Consider the following 21,311-nt stretch of genomic DNA (forward strand, 5'->3'; position numbering starts at 1 on the left):
GGTGACAGCTCCCCAAGGAAGGGTTGGATCTGTAACCGTGAGTGGGGTCTGTCTCTGCTGGGGAGCCACAGATGGATGGATGGATGGATGGATGGATGGATGGACGGATGGACAAATGGATGGGCAGATGGACACAGGGATGGACAGATGGATGGACAGACACACGGATGCACGAACAGACGGATGGCCAGACGGATGGATGAAATGATGGATGGACAGACAGGCAGCACGGTCACACTGCACCCACACTCCACCGGAGGCCACCTAGCCGTGCCCCCCTCCCCGCTGCACCCCCCGGGTGATGCTGTGCCCCCCTGTGTCACCCCAGGCACGGACGCCCTGCCGGGGCCGAGGGGTGGGATACGCCAGGAGTTTGGCAGGGACGGGGGGCACTGCCGTGGGGGGAGCAGGCAGCACCGAGGGCCGGCCGTAGGCCATCACCGCTGCATCTGGGCGCCCGTCTGCAGAGCAGAGATAGCCCCACCGGCCGCCCCTCCTGCATGGGGCGGGGGATGCTCCATTAGAGCCTCGCACCTGGGAATCGTGCTTAGCTGGGCAAAATGCGATAGGGCTCTATCAGCCAGTGCAGGCTGGCTCCCGACGGGGCTAATAGCCACTGGCTTAACGAGCAGGAGCCAGGACTGCTCTGCTGGGCCCTTTCCAGCCACAGGGAGGGGCGACGGGGAGAGCAGAGCCCAGCCGGCTTTGCAGCGGGCAGGGAAATCTAGGTCAGGGCTTGCTTTAAAAGGGGGCACGGAGCCCAGATCGCGTTGGCTTCCAAGCGAAGCCACAGAGCAGCGGCGCCTGCCCGAGCCCGGCGCGGACGCGGTGAACCAGCGGCCGGGAAACGTCGATGCTCACCCGGAGCATCCCTGTCCTGGGAGCTGCGGTGGCCGAGGACACCCATGGGTGCCACTTCCCGCCCGCGTGGCCGTTCACGGAATTCCTTGTTTTGCTGGAAAACAGCTGTGATTCGTAACTCGGTCTCTGCCAGGGCTGGAAAACAACATGCTGCCCGGGGACGTGCGCTTTCCAGAGACACGGAACGATGCCCAGGCGCAGGGAGATGCCGCTCGCCTCCCAAACGAGATGTCCCCCCCTCCTTGTCAAAGCTGGCCCTTTCCCTCCCCTCCGCCTCCGCACGGCTGGAAGGGGATCAGCGAAGGGAACCGGCCCCAGGCCTGACATTTCAGCATTCGCCAGCAAATGGCAAAAAAAAAAAGCCCCAACCAAGCAAAAAGCCCAGTGGCAGCAAAAGGGGAACTCGGGGGAGCGTGGAGGGTGCGAAGCGGCGGCTGCCAGGGTGAGCGAATGCCTCTGCAGACAGTGCAGACATTTTGCTCCCAAATTACTGCCCAGCCCCGGCAGAGCCGCAGCGGTTTCGAATTAAAGCAATGATCCTCCACAAAGAGAATTTTTTATTATTTTTTTCCCCCGCCCCAAATGCAGGATTGCTTTCCGCTTCCCAACACCCTACAAGGGCTTGGGATGGGGAATAATTAAGTTGGCAGCATGATGCATTTAATTAAAAGCCAGCACTTGAAGGTAAGAGTGAAATTAGCCGTTGGAGCAGTGGATCTTTGGAGGGCGATCCTCCACGTCCCCACGAGGCACAGCCTGATCCCTGGCCGCGCAGCGAGGCTGGATTTGGCAGCGGGGTTTCGTGCCTGGCAGAGCTGGCAGAGGCCACCGCAGCTCCCTGCGAGCTGCAGCCCTCCTGTCTCCTCCTGCTGCAGCCACCTCTCGGGGCCAGATTTTCAGGAATCCGGGCTCTGGTAAGCCTGGAAAAATCCAGATTTTTCACATGGGCTCAGCGTTCAGCCACTCCCTGGATTTCCACTGAGCTCAGCTTTGAAATGGGACCTGTGATGCAGCTCCAAACTTCACAATAACCACCCCCCCACCAAAAAAAACCCCCCAAAATAAAAAGCTGAGCTGTTGAAATGCTCCCCGTCCTTTCCAGGACAAGCAGACACACAGCGTGGATGGCAGTGATGGGCCGTGATGCAGAAAGGGCATTTCCAGGAGCGCTGGCGAGTGTGAACTGCAAGCCCTCCGCTCTGGGCGGCTGAAGCGTGCTGTTGGAAGGGGCTCTGAAAAATTCATGCCCATTTCCCCATTTATATTCGCTTCCCTTTTCACTCTTGTCCTGGGCAAGGCGAAGTGACCAGAGTGAAAAAGGCTCTGAAAACGAAAGTAGCTGGAAACAAGACTCCAACCCAGTGGGGTTTTCAATGAAGTGGGTTGTAAAATTGATGGAAGCGGAGCAGCCCAGGACTTCCCTGCACCCTGACGCGCTTCGCAAAACCAAGGCAGAGACGGAGCCGGCACTGCTGGGGGAGTTTCAGCTCCCGCTTCGCTTCCAGCCCCTCCAAAACGAAGGGCAGGTTTGTCGCCGGGGGCCGAGCTCTGCCTGCCCGCAGCGGGGAAGGGCGAAACCTCCTTCTCCTGCTATCGCTTCCCCCTTTTTGGTGCCAGCTGCGGGCCAAAAAACTGATTTTTGAGGCACATCTGGAAGCGGGCGATGACCCCCGGTCCCCGTGGCCGGGCAACCGGGGGTGGCCTGGGGGTGCTGGGGAAAGCCCCGGGCACCCGCAGCCGCCTTCCGACCGAGGCGGGAGCCCCAAAACCAGCCGAGGCCGACGGGTGAGGAGGGCGGAAAGGCCGCGCGGTTCACGATCACGGTGAATTATCGGCGTTAATTAACGAGCTCGGCGGGAGAAGGCCGACAGCTCCCGCCCGGCCCAGGGGTTACCGGACCCCTCAGCCGGGGCTGGCCGGTGGAACCGGTCCGGGCCCGCCAGGCCCGTGCTGGTGCTGCCCCCTTCCCTCCGCTCGGGCGAACGGCACCGCCGACCCCCGGTACGTGCGTGAGGGCTCCCGCCCCCATGACGTCACCCCCGCCTTGCCGCCCTTTCCGGGAAGCGGCGGCGGCGGCGGGAGGAGGAGGAAGAAGAAGAAACATGGCTCCGTCGCCATGGCGACGCGGCGGGTGACGCACTCTCCCCGCGACCCTCCCCGGAAGCGGGTTGGGCTGGGCGGCGCGGCGCTGATTGCGTCACGGGAGGGGGGCGGGGAGAAAGGGTAACGGCGGCTGGACGGGCCTGAGGTGCCGCCATGGAGAGCGCGAACCAGGGTAGGGGCGAGTCTTCGCTCCAGACCCCGGGGATGGGTCGTCGGGCTCCGGTCGCCTTGTGGCCGGGGGAACCCGGGGACTTGGGGGGTGGTGGTGGGAGGCGGCCCGGGGTGCTGCCGTGCGGGGTGGGCCTAGCTGGGGGCAGCGGGGCCAGGGCCCCGCGGGGGGGGGCGGGGGGCTGGTGTGTCCCGCCCCCCCCCCCCACCCCCCAGCCTGGGGTTTGTGGCTCGCCTGGGCTCTTGTGGGTATCGATCAGGCGGTGCTGGGCCGAGGAGGGTTTTTGGAGGGGCAGAGCTCGGTGCTTCTGTGGCTTGTGATAGATGTTCACGGAGGAAACTCCGCTGGAGGTTTCTCTTCCTCTTTCCGTGAAGCCCCTCGCCTCTTCTTTCCCGTCAGACTGCCCAGGTTTGCATAACGCGCTTCGCTTGCTGGCTGCTTATGCTTTCTGCCCTTCTGCTCCTTGTCTGTGACAGATATCAACCTTAACTCTCCCAACAAAGGTCTGCTGTCGGATGCCATGACAGATGTTCCCGTGGATAGCGCGGCTGCGGCCAGGACCTCTGCGCCCGAAGGGCTGACTCTTGCTGAAGAGGAGGAGTTGAGATCCGAGCTCGCCAAGGTAACGGGGCACCCCAGGTTTTGTCAGTGGGGGCCGTGTGTGGCCGTAGCTGCTTTCTGCTGGGAAGGAACAAACAGGAGCAGGACTCGGGGTTGTGGTTTGTTGTTTTTTTGTGTTTTTTTTTTTTAATTTTGCAGTGGTGTTACCTTTGGACCTCTCAGCCAATTGTTAAAACGCACAAAGCTGGCAGGTACTTCAAACGCTGCGGTATGTTTCGTGCTCTTTCCCAGAGCGACTTAATTTAGAGCTCTAAGGAAATAAGTGGCTTTTGATGCTGTGAGCTCAATCTAGGCTTTTAGCCCCGTTTGAAGCGGGAAAATGCTTTAGGCAAGTGGTGTGTGAAAGAAACTCATTTTTGCTTAGGAAGCTGAAATAACGAGCGCTTGATGTGCTTTCTTTTTCTACCTTTTTCTCTTAAATATTTATCACACTTTAGGCGACTATTTTTAGTGCCTATATGCTTTTGAAGAGCTGAGAGTTTGTAATGTAGTATCCTAAATTTTGGGCACCTTTGGGGGTTTAAAGGTCACTTTATCATTTCTATCTGAAATGTAGCTGAAGGTAATTGCAGCTGTTCTTCTGTAGTCCTTTCTTTCATTTGAGAGTCTCGTGGTGGTTCTTTGACTTGCAAGTTTTAGCAAGGGAGGACTTTGCTGTTCTGGGTGGTCACAGAGATCTTGGTGAGCTGCAGTTAAAGCAGAAATGAACCCTCTCTGCCTGGAAAGAACTCCTCAGTACTTTGAAAATGTTGTAAGAAAGATCTCTGAGGAAAAACTCTTTGCTTTAATGACATCAGAAGAAAAGAATCATAAACTAGAAGCCTTAGTCAATAAGGGTTAGCAACTGATTTTTATCTGCTGTTGAAATTACAATGCTAGAAATGAGTTCTGTTAATCTTGGTGCCATTAAGTCACCAGTATGCTGAGTTGTATGGATGTTTTCCCAATTGAAGTCTGAGCTGTAGGCCTCCCGTTCCAGCAACATTCGTGTTGAGTTGAATTGTTCTGCATGTACATAAAGTTCCTACCTATTCTTTATGTTACCAAAATCTTGCTAGTTTTGAGGAAGGTAGAAAGTTGGCTTAATTTTCAGAATTTTACTAAACCGTCATTCAAGACAAACCTCTGCCTCTCTCTAAGGTTGAAGAAGAAATTGGTACTCTCAGGCAAGTTCTGGCTGCTAAAGAGAGGCACTGTGGAGAGCTGAAGAGGAAGCTAGGTTTGACTCCCTTGGATGGGTTAAAGCAAAACCTGTCTAAAAGCTGGCACGATGTCCAAGTCTCCAATGCGTAAGTGTTGCTTGTGATGCACGTTTATTTAAATATGAGTCTGTAGTAATTATTTCCCAGCAGCATATTCCAGGGCACTTCCAAGTGGCTGGAGGCTTTTGCTCTGATGGGTATAAAGAGTAAAAGGCGCTTGAAAAAATTAAAAAAAAAAAAAATAAAAAAAATCATTGCTCTTATATGTTAGTGTACACAGAACTTTCCTATCTGTGATCTGAATAAATTGTTGCTGGATGCTTTTTCCCGTGATGTTAGAGATCTAGATCGCCACTTAACTGTTCAGTTTGCCCATTTCTGCCCGTTCTTTGAGGTGTAAGCTCCTGCTACCTCGTTCTGAACTCAGGCTCAGAGAAGCGCAAAAGGCTTCGAGAAGTGCCTGCACTTCCTAGGAAAATGTTCTGTAATATTAGCGTGCATTACGCATAGTCATCTCTGCCTAAAGAAGATCTGAAATTAGACTGACTGTTCCTGAACAGGCATTAAAGGTATGGTCACTGCAGTGCTTAACAGTGCCAAAAGGAAAGTCAAAGAGGTAAGTCTGACCCTGCAGTTGTGCCTGGATGTAAAGGGCTCTCGGTGCCCATAGAGATAGAGATACTGTTCGGTCTAAAAAGTCTTGGGTAACTTAACTGGAATTTGGAATTACTGACAGTGCTACTGCAGAGCAGATTGTTGAGCTGTTCATCTCACTGTTTATTCTTTCCCTTTTCCTCATCTTCCCTCCTGCATCGCTGCCCGATTTCTATTATTCCTTTGTAACTGAAATCTGTGTCATTGTCTTCTAAAAAATGAATATTAAAGGTTATATTCATTAACACTTTCTGTTTCTAGTTATGTGAAAACATCTGAGAAACTTGGAGAGTGGAATGACAAAGTGACACAGTCTGACTTGTGAGTGCCTCGGGCTCCTCAGCAACACCTCCTTGCTGCATTCCCTGATTTGTGCTGCTACTTGTTCTCACAGGCATTAGGGGTTGATTGGGAGCTGGAGGCATGGGGAAGCAGGGCTGTTATTAGCAGCATGCCTGGCTTCTTCCAGCTATAAGCATCCCTCAGTTGCAGAGGAGATGAGTAAACATTACTGCTTTCGTCTCTCTCATAATCTTGTTATTGCAGAAGAAAAATTCCAATCAGTTACCAGACCACATTTTATTAAAAAAAAAAAAAGCAAAAAATCAACCACAGTTTCCCTTTAGCTGGTCGTTGGTAGGTTACTCTGTTGTTATCGAATGTCTTATTAGTGAACCTCTGTCTTTACTGTGAAACTATTTCTCTTCTCATCATCAGATGTGGTAGGAATCAGTTTGATTATTGTCTTTCTGTACTGGGAGAGAAGGTGCCTGAAGGCATTTACCTGTAGCTGGAAGTAGGGGCTGTGCAAATGCAAATACATACATCAGCTTTTGAAAGTCGCCTGGCTCTTTTCTGTTGATGTATGTGAACCTTTTTGCCGATGTCAGCGCTAGAATGCCATGACTTTTAGTCTTTGCAGTATATATGAGCAGGTGACAAATGCAGACAAAGAACATCTGGCTGCTTTTGTCTCTAGAATATATTCTTTAATTATATTAGACCTCCATTCATATTAGACATGAGTCATTTTGATTTCCTGCTGCATAGCTGAATGTAAGGGAGCCCTTGAATGTGTTCTGCACTGAAGATTCTCTCCCTTCTGTCTTGTGTGGAAGGAGGTGATTATTCAGCTAAGAGGAAAATGTGGATTGGGAGCATCCTGTCATTAGGCAAGATGGCACTGATCTAATTGGGGACAGTTACACTTCTGGGTGACGTGGACTGCCTGTGATCTGTCACCTGCTCTGAGCACTTCTGCGTGTTGTCTGAGCTGGTAGCAGACACTTCCTGTAGTATTTGTTCTGTACTTCCAGTGTTAATTCTCACAACCCCTAAGGTACTGTTTTGTATGTAGAGAAACGTGATTTATAAAGATTAGAAAATGAAACTAAGTTTAACGGTTTGTTCACATCATGCTATATTGGTAAAATACAGCTTTAGGCGTGGCAGTCAGATTTTTTTGGCCTCGCTCAGTTCACTGCTCTGTGCTTTTAAAACATAGGTGCCACGCAGTGTGTAGGAAGGGAGCGGAAAGTCTTTCGATTCCTGACACCTTCTAAACTGCAGACTTTGTTTCTTCATGCTCAGTGTTTGAATGTGCTTAATTAAGAAAGAAACTGGGGCTTAGGTGTCTCCCTGCCTCTCAAACAACAGCTCTTTTCCTTCTGGCTGTGACAGAGAAGGGGGGAAGCTATTGTCAGAGAAATAAAGCCTATGATACTCTTACGTGTAAAGAGACACTAATAATGTGGAAAGTGTCAAAAGAAACATCTGTCATGAATCTTGGCACCGTATCTAACCTCCATTGTGTTTGTAGATATCTTTCAGCCAGCAGCACACTGGAGGACTGGAATGAAAAATTAACTCAATCAGAAGCGTGAGTGTCTTAACCTTCGGTGTTAACAAATGCTTTCATGACAGTCTTCTGCCACTAATGTCCTGTGCCCCTGCTCACAGTCCTCTGCTTTGACTAGATCTATTTAAACATTTATCTTTTCTAGCTTTCACTCTTTTAACCCAATAAATGCCTCTTCTGGGAGAGGAAGCTTTTCCTCAGGTCAGTATTTGATTTTGTTGTGGTCCAAGTGATACTCTTCAAATGCCTGCCTGCTCTCAGAGGAGAACTGGCTGAAACCACTGGGTAGCTGAGACCTATGCGCCACGCATTGTAGCTTCAGCTGACAAGCTGTGGAATAGCCAGACTGATCTCCTCATGTTACCCTCAACGTGCTCTGCAGGGAGCAGGAGCTTTTCTTTCTGCTGTGGTACCTGATGAGAACAAATAGAGCTGTAGTGTCCAAGGCAGTTGTTCTGTTATGTTGGGACCCCAAATGGACTTAACAGCTTAAACCTCATGGTTGTACTCTAGTTGTTGGCTGCGAAGGTCTCTTAGCCATGTTTTTATTAAATGCCTGAAATTAAATTCTCATCTGGACTAAATTAAGGAAGCATATTGTGGAAGTTGGCCTTTGTCCTTCTCACTGCATCTTTCCCACAGTATATAGGGGAATCCTTTACAGTGATGCAGTGGGAGCAGGTACGTAGTGTCATTGTTTTCTGAACTGATTTAAACCATGGTGAGGTAGGTCTTAGGTAATCCAGCTTTTCCTGTTCTCTGGATTGGAAATGAAATTCAGTCCTTTCAGCTAGCTTGTTATTGGCAGTGTGTGTGAATAGAAGGTTTTCTTCATAAGGCAGGTGAAAGATGAGCAGAGATAAAAAGTAGGAGTTTTGGAAAAAACTTCCAAGTATGCAGGTCTGCTTTCAGTGTTCCATATATGTTTGCTAGATTAAGATAATGTAAATTGTCATTATTTCACTTGCTAAATAGAATGACCGTGGTGTTTATGCTTGCTGACAGTATGACTGACTCCAGCAGCGTTTAATCAGAGTTCCTCCCTGGGTGTGCCTGCTAGAATAGAAAACTTCTCGTTATATCTGTTTCCTTGTACTTAATAAGCACCAGAAATGTGGCGGAAGCGTGCTTTTGTATAGCACTTGAGGCCTGAGTAGCTGTGGCATGCTAGTTTTCCCGCTTGCTTTGGCACCAGACAGTGACAATTCATGTTAGCAAGGTAGATGCTGATTAAAATGGAGGGGCGAGGGGGATTGAAAGGTAAGATTCCAGCAATGTTTCAGAAAACAAACAGAATTTCTGCTTCCTTTGTGTAACACTCAGTAAGTGTGAAGAGTCAAGTTGAAGAAATCCAAGGATGAGGTTTTATTCATATGTTTTGGGGTTTTTATGCAAATGCGTCCTCTTTGCTGTTTCAGAGCTTCTCTGCATTATAACTAACAAGCATCCTGACTGAACTGGGAATGGGCCTAACTTGTGACCTTATAGTGCTTCTGTGCACTGCTGAATTTCCTGGTAATTGCCATTCCTGACAAGAGACTTGCCCTCTGCAAGCAGTACATAGACAGGACAGAAATCAGCCCAATCTGTCTCTAGCTCCGGTTTCATTGTAACCAGGATGCACTGTGACTTAGATGGTTTGTGTACTTGGCCAGACAGCACAAACAGTGATTGCTGGATAAAGGCAAGTGAGATGAAGCTGGTATTAATGGATAAAGGAGAATTTGAGGGTGCAGGTCTGGGTCTTCCCTGTCAGGGTTTATAGGAGAGGATGCAATGAAATGTTTGAATGCTACAGGATGAACACCACAGGGCAGAGATAATTTCTGCAGCTTCTGCTGCAGCCAGTTGCCTGTTAGTAGAGCAAGGTATTAATCAGAGCTCATATTTATTATTCCCAGATTTTGATTATGCTATTGTGCTTTGTACTGGCGCTAAGGGAAGAAGGTGAGTGAGTGTCAATTTATAGCCATGGTAAACTTGGCCGTGTCACTTGCAGGAGAGTAGTTGCGACTTCTAGGTCAGGGCTGGCCATAGTTAAGTTGCATTAAAGTCTTGTATAACCTGATCCGTGGTTGTCACAGATGCAGTTCCACATGTGTGTCTGATGGCAGTTCTGGGTTAAAGAGCTTCTCATCTCAGCTGTACTTTCCTGGCTCTGCCTCCTGCGTTGCAGCGGTGGAGCTGTGTACGTGTGTGGGGGAGCTGTGGATGCAGGACTAGACTGGCGATCTGATCTGGCTGCTGCTGTCTTTTTTGTTCTTCCAAGTTTATATTTTAGCCAGATTGTTTCCTTGATCTAGATTACTGTGTCAGCACAAACAGTTGTTCTGGCATCATGGAGGAGCACACTCAGGCAGAAGGAGCAGCACTTGAGTGCTAGATCTTTGGTTATCTTAAGAATACTGCTGTCAAATGTGGAAAATATAGTTGGGAAATCCTCTGGCCTTTATCTGCTGAAGATAGACATAATACCTGGGAGTCTGCAGTGTGCATGGCATGATGGTGTCCTTTGAGTCTGTTAACCATTCCTGTCATTGCTGCTGTGGTGTTCAGTGCTGATCTCTGAGAGTTGAGTGCCAAGTAGACGTAGAGTCAGCACAACATACTTGGGTAAGCATGGGATCTTCAATGTTTCTGTTAGGCAGCTGTAAATCAAATCCCATGACAGGACTCAGTCAGCCAAGGAAGACCCTGACTGCTGAAGGCAGGGATTGAGATCCTTCTCTTCCAAAGCAGCTTTGTCCCTAGGGTTCAAACACAGTTACTGCGATAGGAAGGCATGTGTGTGAGCAAGCAGCACTGATGCTGGCCAATTCACTCCTAAATTGTCCTGAGGTGACTGCTTCTTGCAAAAGATTGTGCTGTGGAGAAACAGTATTGAGGCCTTGCTGTTGGGGCACACTCAGATTCCTTTGGAGTCACAAAATTCTAGAGGAATTGATCTGAAAAATGTGTAGGTTATAGGAATTTTCTTTGCGGGATGAGGGAAGGTAAAGCTGATGTGGTTTTGCCCTGTTCTGCATAAGTCTTGTGTACACTCTTGATTCAGAAATACTTGGCTGTGGTCTTAAACAAAAAAACCCCAATAAACCAACGCATAATTCAGATGCTGTGGTGCTGTCTTACGCACTTCTGTCTGTAGAGAGAGAGATGTAATTAAGTCGGCTGTCATCATGGTGCTTCTAGCCTTGGGATCTCAGGCATGAGAGAACATTAGGCTGTTTATAATGCCCCTCTCCTAAATATCCTAGTCAGGCAAAAAAATAATCTCAAGCTGAAATATTTGGAGTAAGAAAACTTGGCTTAAATTGTTGAACTTGTTTTCCAGCCTGAGTTTTTTTTGGTTTTTGGGGTTTTTTTTTTGTAATTTGAAGAATGCCATAAATCTAGATGTTAACTACCAACCATGGAATAGCTTAGAGAGGATGAGTTAATGAAAGTGGCTCAGAGAATCATTGTTCCTGAGATTAGTCTCATCTGAAGGAAACAAAGGTTCTCAAGTGTCTGTCTTCTCCAGCTCTGGTATAAACTCAGATGTAATCAGCTGACAAAATACATGCTGTCAGACTTCTTATGTATTGTGGTTAATGGTAACTGATAGGAAACTTCTCTACCAATTTATTTCTAAACCGCAGTTGTAGAGATAATGCTGATTCCCGCATTTCTTTTCTATAGAGTGGTGTTAGTCTTGCCTCTTTCCCCCATAACCTAACGCTACAACAAATGCTTTATCTTCTTCAAGGCTGCAAGCATATTATGGAATAGGTTCCTAGGCTTACTTTCTCAAGGAGACCAAAAGATAGTTGTAGAGCAAACAGGATACGATGCTGTGGTATTAAGAGTTTCCACATGGAAAATTGGGTGGTTTGGGGTTTGTTTTGGTTGTTTTTTTGTTGTTGGTGGTTTTTTTTGCAAATGTTTGTCAGATTTAAGATCGCATGGTCAAAATGGTAAAGTGAGTGTATGGAAAGGTTAATCCTACACTTGCTGTTTTTTGAAAACTCCCAGTCTTTGAATATATGCAAGACTGGAAGGGGCTCTTTCAGTGAAGTCAGGGCAGCTCACTAACCTAGCTTCTTTCCTTTAATATGGGTTCCTTTTTCAAAATGGGGGGGGGTGCTTCTTGCTTTCAGATCCGACCTGTTCAATTTATGGTGTTTTTTTCTATTTAGTTATAAGAAGACCCAGGAAACCCTTTCCCAGGCAGGACAGAAGACTTCAGCAGCGCTTTCCAATGTAGGTTCTGTTATCAGCAGGAAACTTGGTGACATGAGGTAAGATTTCTGTTTTGCTCTCTGGTGCTTTGATCTTGGTTTCAAACAGTAATGAGACTTTGGACAATAACTAGGCTCTTTTCCATTTTCTGCTTAGTCGGCAGCACATTGCTGTTGATAGGCTACCCTCTTCTGTGTGGCCCTGTACATTGTAATTTAGGACAGATTAAACACTTATTAGAGACTTGTTGATGGGATAAAACCTGTTCTAAGGCATTTAAGTTTGATTTGGCTTAGGGGAACTGGCAGAACGTTTTTAGCAGCCTCCCCCCTTTTACTGTCATATGGTTTCACTGCAGCTTTTACATCATAAGTAAGAAACTAGTATTAAAGTTTACCTTCTCCGTTCATTACTGGATTATACAGGTGTGCCTTCTCAGTGTTACTGCTAAGGATTAGAAAGGGGTCATCACTCCTGTGCTCTGTTATGCTTTAAAATGGGGTAAAGTCTGGATGCTGCATTTCGTGCAGTTTCAAGCCCTGTGTGTCGACTTTCTGTAGAGAAGGGCAGTATGCCTTCCAGGCACAGTTATGTCGCGTTGATTGGAAGATATGAATTGGTTCAGAAGATCATGACAACATTAAAAATTCCTTCTTGTTAGTGGTGGTTATCTAGATTCCTGAAGCAGATGACTGCTGAAGTAGTTGCAAATTTAAACCTCTCTGAATTGGAAAGTGGAGGGCTCGTTCCCTTGGTTGCTGGCTGAGGTTCTTGCTCTGTGAGTTTCTCAGCTGTACAAAATTAAAGGCTAGAATTGGTGATTTACTCGCTCTTCAGAAATTTAAGCTAAAGATTGCTTCTCCATTAATGGTGACATCCAAGTTTTTCATGCAGAATACCTTGACCATGTTTTTCTTGGAATTGAGAGCTAATTCTGAATATACAACCTGTCTAGGCTACTAAGGAAGTATTCTTAGAGCTTGTATTTAACATGATTTATCAGACCTTGGATTGAATGGGTAGCTGTCATTCTTTGTAGGGAATTTCCTATTCCACTGTGGCTGGGAGTATCCAAGTGGTAAGAACTTGTTGGCCTCTGATCACATAGTACTGATTTATTCTAGTTCTATCCTCAGTGAGTTATTTACTGTGTTCCTGGAGGGTGATTTTTGGTGTTTTCAGTAGCTCACTTCTCTGAACTTGGTGGAGGACTAGCTGGCTTCCTACCCTTTCCAGTATTCAAGTTTTAACTTTTCTTTGCTGGAAACTACCTAGTCTGCTGGAAGAAGAGATTTACGTGTAATCACAGCAGATTACAGATACTGGCGCAACATGTGGTGGTAACACATTTTGCTAAACCGATAAGTAAATTTGGTGCCTGACTTAGGCAGTCTGGCCAGGCTGTTGTGGCAAAGGGATGGGAACTGTGGTTTTTGGACCAAATGGGGAACTCCTGAACCAATGTTGCCACCAGAAGAAGCTGTTTTGGCAGGCTTGGTCCTGCCTGTTGTCTTTTGGTTGGGAGAATCCAGTTCACCATGCAGCTGCAGAAATGTTTGTGCCATCCCAGGAACAGATGATGGAGGGAGGGGATGCATGGCCAAGTGAAGAGTGCGCCTGTTACTCCTGGTGACAGAGCTGGCCTGACGTAGTCGTAGTGAAAATGGGCTGTGTAGTCTGCTGGCCTGCAAACAAGTTAGACCTTTGCAGCAATGGTGTTGCTCAGCATTAATCACCAACTTAAACACCTGCATTCCTTTTTATAGCTAATACTTTGGGTGATGTATTATGAAATACAGGCAGCTTCTGTCTTGTCACCTGGGAATCCTGGCCAAAATTATTTCAGCAGTATTTGCTTTGTATATGTGGCCCTGTGGGGGAACACAGTAATGATTTTTTTAAGACTTTCAGTTTTTCTGTGTGTATATAAACAGAATTCTGTCTCCTGTGCTGCATTCACGTCTTGATATTTCTGATTCTGAATAAGGTTTAACTCTGAGCATAAGTTTCTGCAGGAACTGTCCCACTTTCCACCCTTGCCAGGTGAAACTGTGAATGGTGATCTCTGATATGTGATCAGAGCTGACGAGGAGTGAAGTCTGTTGTAGTGTTGTGATCACTTCTCTGAATGGGTGGGGATGATCTCTGTTCCCAGAGAACCTCTGTTACAGGCCTCATAGCCTACACTGCAACCTCCATTACCGTACTTTCTTTTTTTCCTTTTACACTACAAATTCACTTGTAAAGCAGGTTTATTTTCCATCACTGGAAGTGTTGAGATAACAGAAGGGATTTCCGTGTTTAGTCAGCCTTCACCGGTTGATAAATGCAAGGAAGGCATGATGAATGGGACAAACGCCTCCGATAGACGGAGGGCGTAGTCGTAATTCCATTAAAAATACTTGGACCAAAATGCTATGAAATACAAGTAATGTGTCCCTGGGTTAAATCTTTAGGGTTGCTGTATTCTGGTCAAAATAATTTTAAATGTTATAGCTGTGCATTGTAAGGAGACATGGTGAAGTTAATGCGGTAACTGTGTGCTAACTGTATTAATGCTGTTGCTCTATTAGCTTGCCTTGAGGGGAGAAAATGTAGCTTAATTAGTGGGTGGGATTTTTTCAAATCTTGGCCAATTCAGCTTTTTCTGTTATCTCCACTTACAGTTAAAAAGTAAATTGGCTTTTAGATGTTCTGTTCCTGCATTTTACTGACTCCAGTAAACTGCAAAATTGAAAGTGTTTTCTTTTTGTTGATAACAGCTTGCTTTGTGGTTTTGTGTCCCCCAATACACTTCATGTTGTCTGATGAAGGTTGCTGCTGTACATAATACTACAAGCAAATTCATTATGAAATGTTAGCCCGAGCCCCAAAGGTGCTTGCAAATTCCTGAATTTATGTAAACTTTAAATCCATATGAGAGGAGGAAAAGAGTTACTGCTAGGTCCAGGCCAAGATACTGAACAAATGAACCAGTGCTTGTGGTATTGCATACAGAGTAGCATGGTGCATGGACATGTGTTATCTGTGCTCTTCTCCTTTAAGCAAGAGTAAGTAGAAAGTTAATTTATTTCACATGCAAAGACAGCATTTCAAGGAGTCTGCCCTGCCAAAGAGCTGACTTGGATGCATGGGGAAATGAAACCACAAAGCCTAACGTCTTCGCTCTGGCTGTAAGGAAAAGCCCTTGTACTCCTTGCCAAGTACTTCAGATCCTGCTTGCTGTGACTGTTTCCTGCTGCAAAGACAAAAATTATACTGAAGTGGAATAGAGCACTGCTTCTGGTCAGAGAAGTTCCTTTAGAGCATCCTGGTAATCTTACTAGTAGAAGTAGGAAACCTTGGTCTGTTATTTCAGACTACTGAGGTGCTACTGCATTGCAAAATCACACATGGAAATCTGGTAACCTGGTGGGGGATAGTTTGCCTTGAAACCTAAAAATGGGCAACCAGGTTATAGAGTAAACATGATACCTTTTATCCAGATACTCTTATCTTTATTATGCTGAGATGTTTTGTTCTCTGAGCTGTAACTTTGAGATCTGCAGGTTTGGCAAGATAGTGTGCAGGTATCCATTGCATGTTCCTATTACAGAAGTTTTCAGCCAGAAGTCCGAGCAATGCTGTCTTTGTATGAGAGCTCGTGGGGGGAAATGAGGGAAGGAATTGTCTTTACCAAATTAGGTAGTGCTTGGTAAAACCCTCAGTTTAGGAAAACATACTCTAGAAAAACAAAATCAGATGAAAGCAATGGATAGGGGTAGGTAAAATGTTTTAGTTTGTTGTTGCACACCCACTCCTTTCCCTCCCCAGCACCCTGGTTCTAAGTTGCTGTAGGTGCTGTTATTGTTCTCTGAAAAATGTCTTAGCTTGGCTTGAGTTAATGAAAAGCAATTGATTTTTGCTTGCTTCTGTAATTTATTTTGAGAGGCTTCCTCCTGGGCAGTTGACTTTGCTGTCCCATGATCCTATGACTATGTGCCTGCTTCGCTGCCCTGAATTTAGTGTTTAGATCTGCACAAGTATCTGACCATTGCTTCCCTTTTCTCTCTGCTGTCCGTGGCTTTTTCCAGGGCTCACCCCTTCTCGCATTCCTTTAGGTAAGACACTCTTCAAGGCTGCTAAAAGAGCATTTGTTTCTAGGCCAGCCCTTGCACATGTTAAAGGGGAAGCTGATTATTTAAGCCTTGCCTACCCTTTTGACACAGATTGAGAAACCTTCCACAAAGCAATGCCCTGTAATTGACTTTTGTATCACAGTTGCATTTTGCAGTTAATAGCAGTTAAATACTCGTGCTTACAGTCCTGTGTCTGGAAAACTAGTTTTGGGCTGCAGCTGTTAAATAAGGGAAGAGAGGGCTGGCTCTTACCGCTTTGGTTGTCCATAGCAGCCTGTGTGTGGACTGTAAGTGCTTAAGAACCAGGGGTATGCTGCTTTTGCATGGTATCAGTATAAAATTGTCATTTAACTTTTTCCTCCTTATTCTGAACGCTTCCGAGTAGCAGCTACTCCATTCGCCACTCGATAAGTATGCCAGCGATGAGGTAATGTAGCAAATACCCGTGTCTCCTGAGTGGGGTCGGTGGGAGAGCACAGCTGACTCTGTCATTACTGGGTTTTTTGTTCCGATTTGTACAACTGGTTCCCTTCTTAAGCAGACCCTACGCAGAGTATGGGTTAACCACGTCCTGCAGTTTGAGTAATTCAGGGTGGTTTTTTTTACCCAATCTCTTTTTATGGTTATTAGCACCTGTGTTGTTCTTGGACTAAGTGCAGTGTTGCAACTGTACCAAAGTCTAATTGAAATTTGCAGCTTTCAGAGGTCCCTGAAGGGCAGGGATTACAGTCCTCCTCTCGCAATGTACAGCATGGCCATTGCTAATACCGAGATGAATCCTAACTTGAACCCTCTGTCTCCAGTCTGGAAGCTCAGTGCCCTGCCCAGCGTGCCTTAATGGTGCATTAGGTGGTGATCCCCTTGCAGGAGAAACAACTGCCAGGGCTGGACGAGATCCACAGAAGCCCCCTCTCTGTTCATCCTTGTTCCAGATTGACGGAGGTTATTTTATGGGCGCAAATATAAAGCGATTCTTTGGAACGAAAATAACTGAGATGAGACTAGTCATCTCCCAGCTCCCAGTGCTCCCACAGCCTAGCCCGGGGAGAGCAGCTCTGTATGAGTAATTGCCTGGTCTGCATGCTCGGTACAGAGCACTCCCCTGGAATCGTTCGCCAGCAAAGCAGCTTGTCAGGTTATCAAACAATTGATGTGGTTTTCTTGCTAGAAATATGAAATCCTCTGATTAATTTGTTGCACTGCGTTTATGAGCATTTCCTGATGCAGATGATCACTCCTGTAGCAGTAAAGCTACCCATAGGTACAGGCATGTGGCCCTTTGCCTTCCTGCCTGTGGGATGTGATATGGGAAACTGAAGCCTTTGTTTTAAACCCTTTTCAGCTTTTCCTTTCCATTATTTAAGACGGCGTGCTTTTAGTTGGAAGCCTTGTAAAACTAAGAGCTAGTTTCTTCTCTACTTACCACGCATTGATTCCCTAGTGAACTAGGACTTGTTTCCCTCAACATTTTAGCTTGAGCAATTGAGTGGATTGTACATGGTATAAATGTTTTCCTTCAGAGTTTGTATGTAATGTTCTTGTCTGGTGTGCCTGAGAGATTTGTGCCAAAGGCTGTGAGGAGCTGGAAGTGTTCTGGGTACTGCTGTCACTGCATGGGAATAGCCAGAGAGCCCAGTCACGCTGTGTGATTTGCTTTAGTTAAGAACTAACTTATCTTAATTTGTTCTTTGTTTTTTTTCCTCTCCTTTCTTCAAGGAATTCTGCAACCTTCAAGTCATTTGAAGATAGAGTTGGGACCATAAAGGTAACAGTCTGCTTTGTCTTGTAAACATATAGTGTGAAGCCTTATGCAGAAACTTTAATTTCTGCAATGTTTTTCTTGTAGACTAGTATTCGGGCAAATGGCCTCTCAGATATGTGAAGTCTTTGCTACAGTAGGTGACCTTGACAAGGGGGAATTGACTTGGTATTCTCAGTGCTGCTTTCTTGTTATCCTAACTCTCTTTTCTCCTTTCAGTCCAGAGTGGTGGGCAGCAGGGAAAATAGCACTGAAGGCCTCCACTCCCCCTCGGGAGCTGGAGACAAGCCTCCACAAGACAACGCTCCTTTCTAGACCTGCGATGTGGCTTTGCACGGCTGTGCACAACTGTAAGAGCAAGCCCCTGCCCTCCCAAGTCTTCACAACAGCAACAACATGCGAATCCAAGAAGGGGCTGAGAGCCAGTCTGGAGAGATCCATCATTCATTCATAGACACTGCTGCTGGATCCAAGTCAAATAAAGAGAATGCAAAGTTTTGTACACAAATAATATTTTACACTAAAGTTTGTAGATTAAATGTATCACTGCTGTCCTTTTGGGAGAGCATGTAAGATGGAGTTTCCTTAAAGCAGCTCAGAAATGCCACTGTTGCAGATGAGAACAGTTTTCCCTTGTCTGACATAACTTGGAACAGATACATTGCCCTGAGCAGTGTGAGGAGGGCAGCTACTGGAGAAGCCAAGTGCATGGGCTTCTTAGCTTCAGCTTCTGGCTATGTTCTCTGTTCAGGGCATGCCATGCAGCTACTCGGTGAGCTCCCAGGCTTCTCCCGTTACTGTTTTCGCTGGCTCTCATTGGAGCAGTCTTGTAAATGGGGTAAACAGTTGGGTTTTTTTCTGGGCTCCCAAAAGGAAAACTTCACTTAGCAGCTGCCTCGTTGTTACACTAATGCTCTAGCTTTAACAAAACTAAAAATCTTTATTTTTAAATGCAATGAACTTTAAAGAAATAAAGCTTAAAAAAAAAAAAAAAAGGAAGCTTCGGCATCATATTAGGGAAATGCTCCCTTGGACTCTGAAACTGAATTGCAAGCCTTACATCACCTTATGCTTTACTTGTTTATGATTTTTTTTTTTTCTATAGAGAAGACTGTAAGGGTTATAAAGCTGAATGTTGAGCACTGGAGTTTTGCATCATACAGTAGTAGCAGCATGCTTATAAGCCAGTTCTTGTGTTAAATTCAGTGGTGCACTCCATTTCCTGAGTGTATGAAACTTGCTTCTCCCTTCTCAGTTTATGCCTTCGTTCTTGGAGGAAGAATTTCTGAAGGCTGCTAGCAACAGGGCCAGATTAAAAAGGCCAAAGCTGTCTCTAGCAATACGGACACTATGTTGGAGGGACTCTGCTCTGTTCTCTGTGGGCTCCTCCATCTGGTACATCTGACTGTGACTGGATGGGTTTTTCAATTGAAAGCCCCAGCTCTAATCTTGGTTTACAAAACTGGCAGAGAATCACGGAGCTCAACCAGTTCCCCCAGGGGCTGGATGTTTTACTCTTTTGATGTCCAACTTCATTGCTCAGGAGCTGAAAAATTCCAAGTTTTCTTCTAGACGCCTGATCTTATTCTAGGCAAGGTGCCTCCACATAGAAATACCTAGAGTGAGCAGTTCTGTGCCTTGGAGGCGAAGTGGCACTTACTCAGGTCTTTAGACTTGCTTATGTACATATCTGGGTAGTTTTAGTGGTTTATCACCCTGGAGGGACTGATCCGTCTCTGACCCTTCTTTAGAGAAGCAAGTTTTGACACTTACCTGCTGATTAATCTCCGTTTCCCCCACCCCTGCTCCCCTCCCTCTGCAGACCTGGGGATGCGGGATGAAATATTAGAAGGCAGATGTACTAGGCAGTAGGTGGAGTGTAGAGTGTCATTTACTGGCACTCCTTGTTTGACTGAAACTGGCCTCCCTGTGAGGAACAGAGCCAGTGAAATGGGGACTGCTGGAGCTTGAGTATTGAACTGTTTCTCTATATGGATAAATAGTGAGGAAACTTGTCAATAAAGCGTTCCTTTGGGAGAAAATGGGGTGAATGTTCTTGTCTTTGTTCTGTCTAACAGCACTGGAGTCTGCTCTTGGGTGCGTGTTCTGAACTTGTCAGGCAAATACCAACTGCCTTCAGCAGCTTGAGGCGAGAAGCAACTCAAATATTCTGTTCTATCCTATCCCTCTGGCTTGTTTGTCCATTGGCTGTCCGGATGCTTTCTTGTGAAGGGATGTACTAAGTAATATTTACAGTCTGATGTTTCCTTTACAAGATGCCGAACACCAGCTGGTTCCCCAGACATACCTGTGCTCAACCAAGGGCTGGGGAGTCGCAAGCTCACGTTTATCCTCCAAGTACCATCACTTTGCTCCCTTCCCAACCGGTGCCGCAGGTGAACCAGACGTGCCTCGAGCTTCCTCACGCTGTTTTCCTGAGCTCGGAGCGTGGGACCGCAGTTACAGTGGTAACCTTGGCAGTGGGGGCTGAGGCTGGAGAAACTTGTAATGTGGAAAAGCAGCAGCTGTGGTGCTGGCTCGGATTTACGGTGTGATACCTCAGGGAATTGGTTTCTTGGAAGCTCTGGCTGTTGCTACTGATTTAAACAACATGGCGCAGGGGGATGAGTGACTGTATGGCTGGAGCTAGGAGCTGCTCTCTTAAATTTAAAAGGGCAGTGGAGAGCAGGCAAATAGGTTGTGAGAGAGGCCAGCAGAGCTCTGTAGCTGCTTGGTGTGCTGTGCTTTCAGAGGAAGGATGTCTGGCTAGGTTTGAAGCATCTGCTTGGTGGTGAGGGTTTGGCTTTGTGGGGTTTTGGGGTTGGTTTGTTTTGAATGTTGGGGTTTTTTTGCTACTGCACTTCTGTAGGTGAAACTACATCTCTGCAACTGGTCTGAGAGCAAAGGGGTTGGTATGATACCTGATGCTGGAGGAAAGATGCTGCAGGGAACCCCCCAGGCTGTGGAGCTGGGGCTGTGAGCTCCCCTGCAAGAGCCTCAGGGCCAGGGCGGGATGCTTTTCCATCTCCCTAGTCCCTTCCAGTGAGGGATCTTGGGTTTTTTGAAGGAAGGTTAATTAAGCCTTCCCTTCCTGGTTACAGGCTTGACAGTGGTTTTGTTAGTTCCCAGTTTCTAAGTGTGCTCCTGGCAGCTCTCATGGGTGCAAACCCCCAGTTTCCTTCGGGGCTGGCTGGGGACTGCAGTGTCCTGTGCAAAGGATGGGGGAACACAGCTTCCTTCCCTGCAAAAACCCGGGACCAGGAGCATATGAAGCCCCGGCAGCCTCGTGAGCACCTGCCTGCTCTGTTGTAACCGGGGGAGACGGCTTTGACAGCAATATTCCTTTTCTGTTCATCCCCTGCCAACAGCCTCGGAGGGCCAGAGCTGCTCAGAGGCGCTCAGGGGCAGCCGGTGTCCCTGGGTGGCTCTCCTGCTGCCTTGGAGCCTGGAGTGGGTTTGTCCTGCAGCTTTCCCAGAGTCACTTCTCTCTCCTCCCTCTTTCTCCTGTTGCTTCCCTTAAATGAAACATTCTGGTATTAAATCTATGCTAACTAGGCCAGCACATGAGACCCATCAGAGTTGGGATCTTTGCAGGCAGCAACAGAGGCAGCAACCAAAACAGCGTCTCTTTCCTGCTCCTCTGGTTTTACCGCATGATTTTCCTTTTCTTTCCTCATCACTGAGGACTTGCTGGGCCTCCTCCGACTGCTCCCATGTGTCGGGGGGGGGGGGGGGGGTCGCTGGGGGC

At 47.0% G+C, this 21,311-nt stretch overlaps 1 protein-coding gene across 10 annotated transcripts; it reads left to right on the forward strand.

The window, feature by feature from the left end:
• Positions 1–3,061: 3,061 nt before the first annotated feature.
• On the forward strand, positions 3,062–19,605 carry TPD52L2 (tumor protein D52-like 2). Of its 10 annotated transcripts, none has more exons than XR_774488.1 (9): positions 3,062–3,136; positions 3,610–3,755; positions 4,895–5,043; positions 5,872–5,931; positions 7,430–7,489; positions 11,644–11,745; positions 16,608–16,746; positions 17,521–17,569; positions 17,783–17,804. XR_774488.1 is itself a non-coding variant. In XM_010569467.1 (9 exons), exons 1-9 carry the CDS (start codon positions 3,118–3,120, stop codon positions 17,876–17,878), a joined length of 690 nt encoding a protein of 229 aa, XP_010567769.1. In that variant the 5' UTR covers positions 3,062–3,117; the 3' UTR covers positions 17,879–19,600. The 10 variants fall into 10 exon arrangements, 9 of the variants coding, with proteins under 9 accessions (XP_010567769.1, XP_010567774.1, XP_010567770.1 ...); XM_010569467.1 differs by lacking the exons at positions 7,430–7,489; positions 16,608–16,746 and adding exons at positions 15,760–15,786; positions 16,190–16,231 and having other exon boundaries at positions 17,783–19,600; XM_010569472.1 differs by lacking the exon at positions 16,608–16,746 and adding an exon at positions 17,651–17,699 and having other exon boundaries at positions 17,783–17,869.
• The last annotated feature ends 1,706 nt before the right edge of the window (positions 19,606–21,311 follow it).

Source organism: Haliaeetus leucocephalus, unplaced genomic scaffold (genome assembly GCF_000737465.1).
Source record: "Haliaeetus leucocephalus isolate CR32 unplaced genomic scaffold, Haliaeetus_leucocephalus-4.0 Scaffold273, whole genome shotgun sequence".
In the NCBI taxonomy this organism is placed as follows: domain Eukaryota; kingdom Metazoa; phylum Chordata; class Aves; order Accipitriformes; family Accipitridae; genus Haliaeetus; species Haliaeetus leucocephalus.

Bases quoted from the DNA above. Each gene is read 5' to 3' on its own strand.
- TPD52L2 (XM_010569467.1), top strand. The intron at 16,232-17,520 runs GTAATGTAGCAA...CCTTTCTTCAAG, and splicing joins ATAAGTATGCCAGCGATGAG to GAATTCTGCAACCTTCAAGT. The intron at 17,570-17,782 runs GTAACAGTCTGC...TTCTCCTTTCAG, and splicing joins ATAGAGTTGGGACCATAAAG to TCCAGAGTGGTGGGCAGCAG.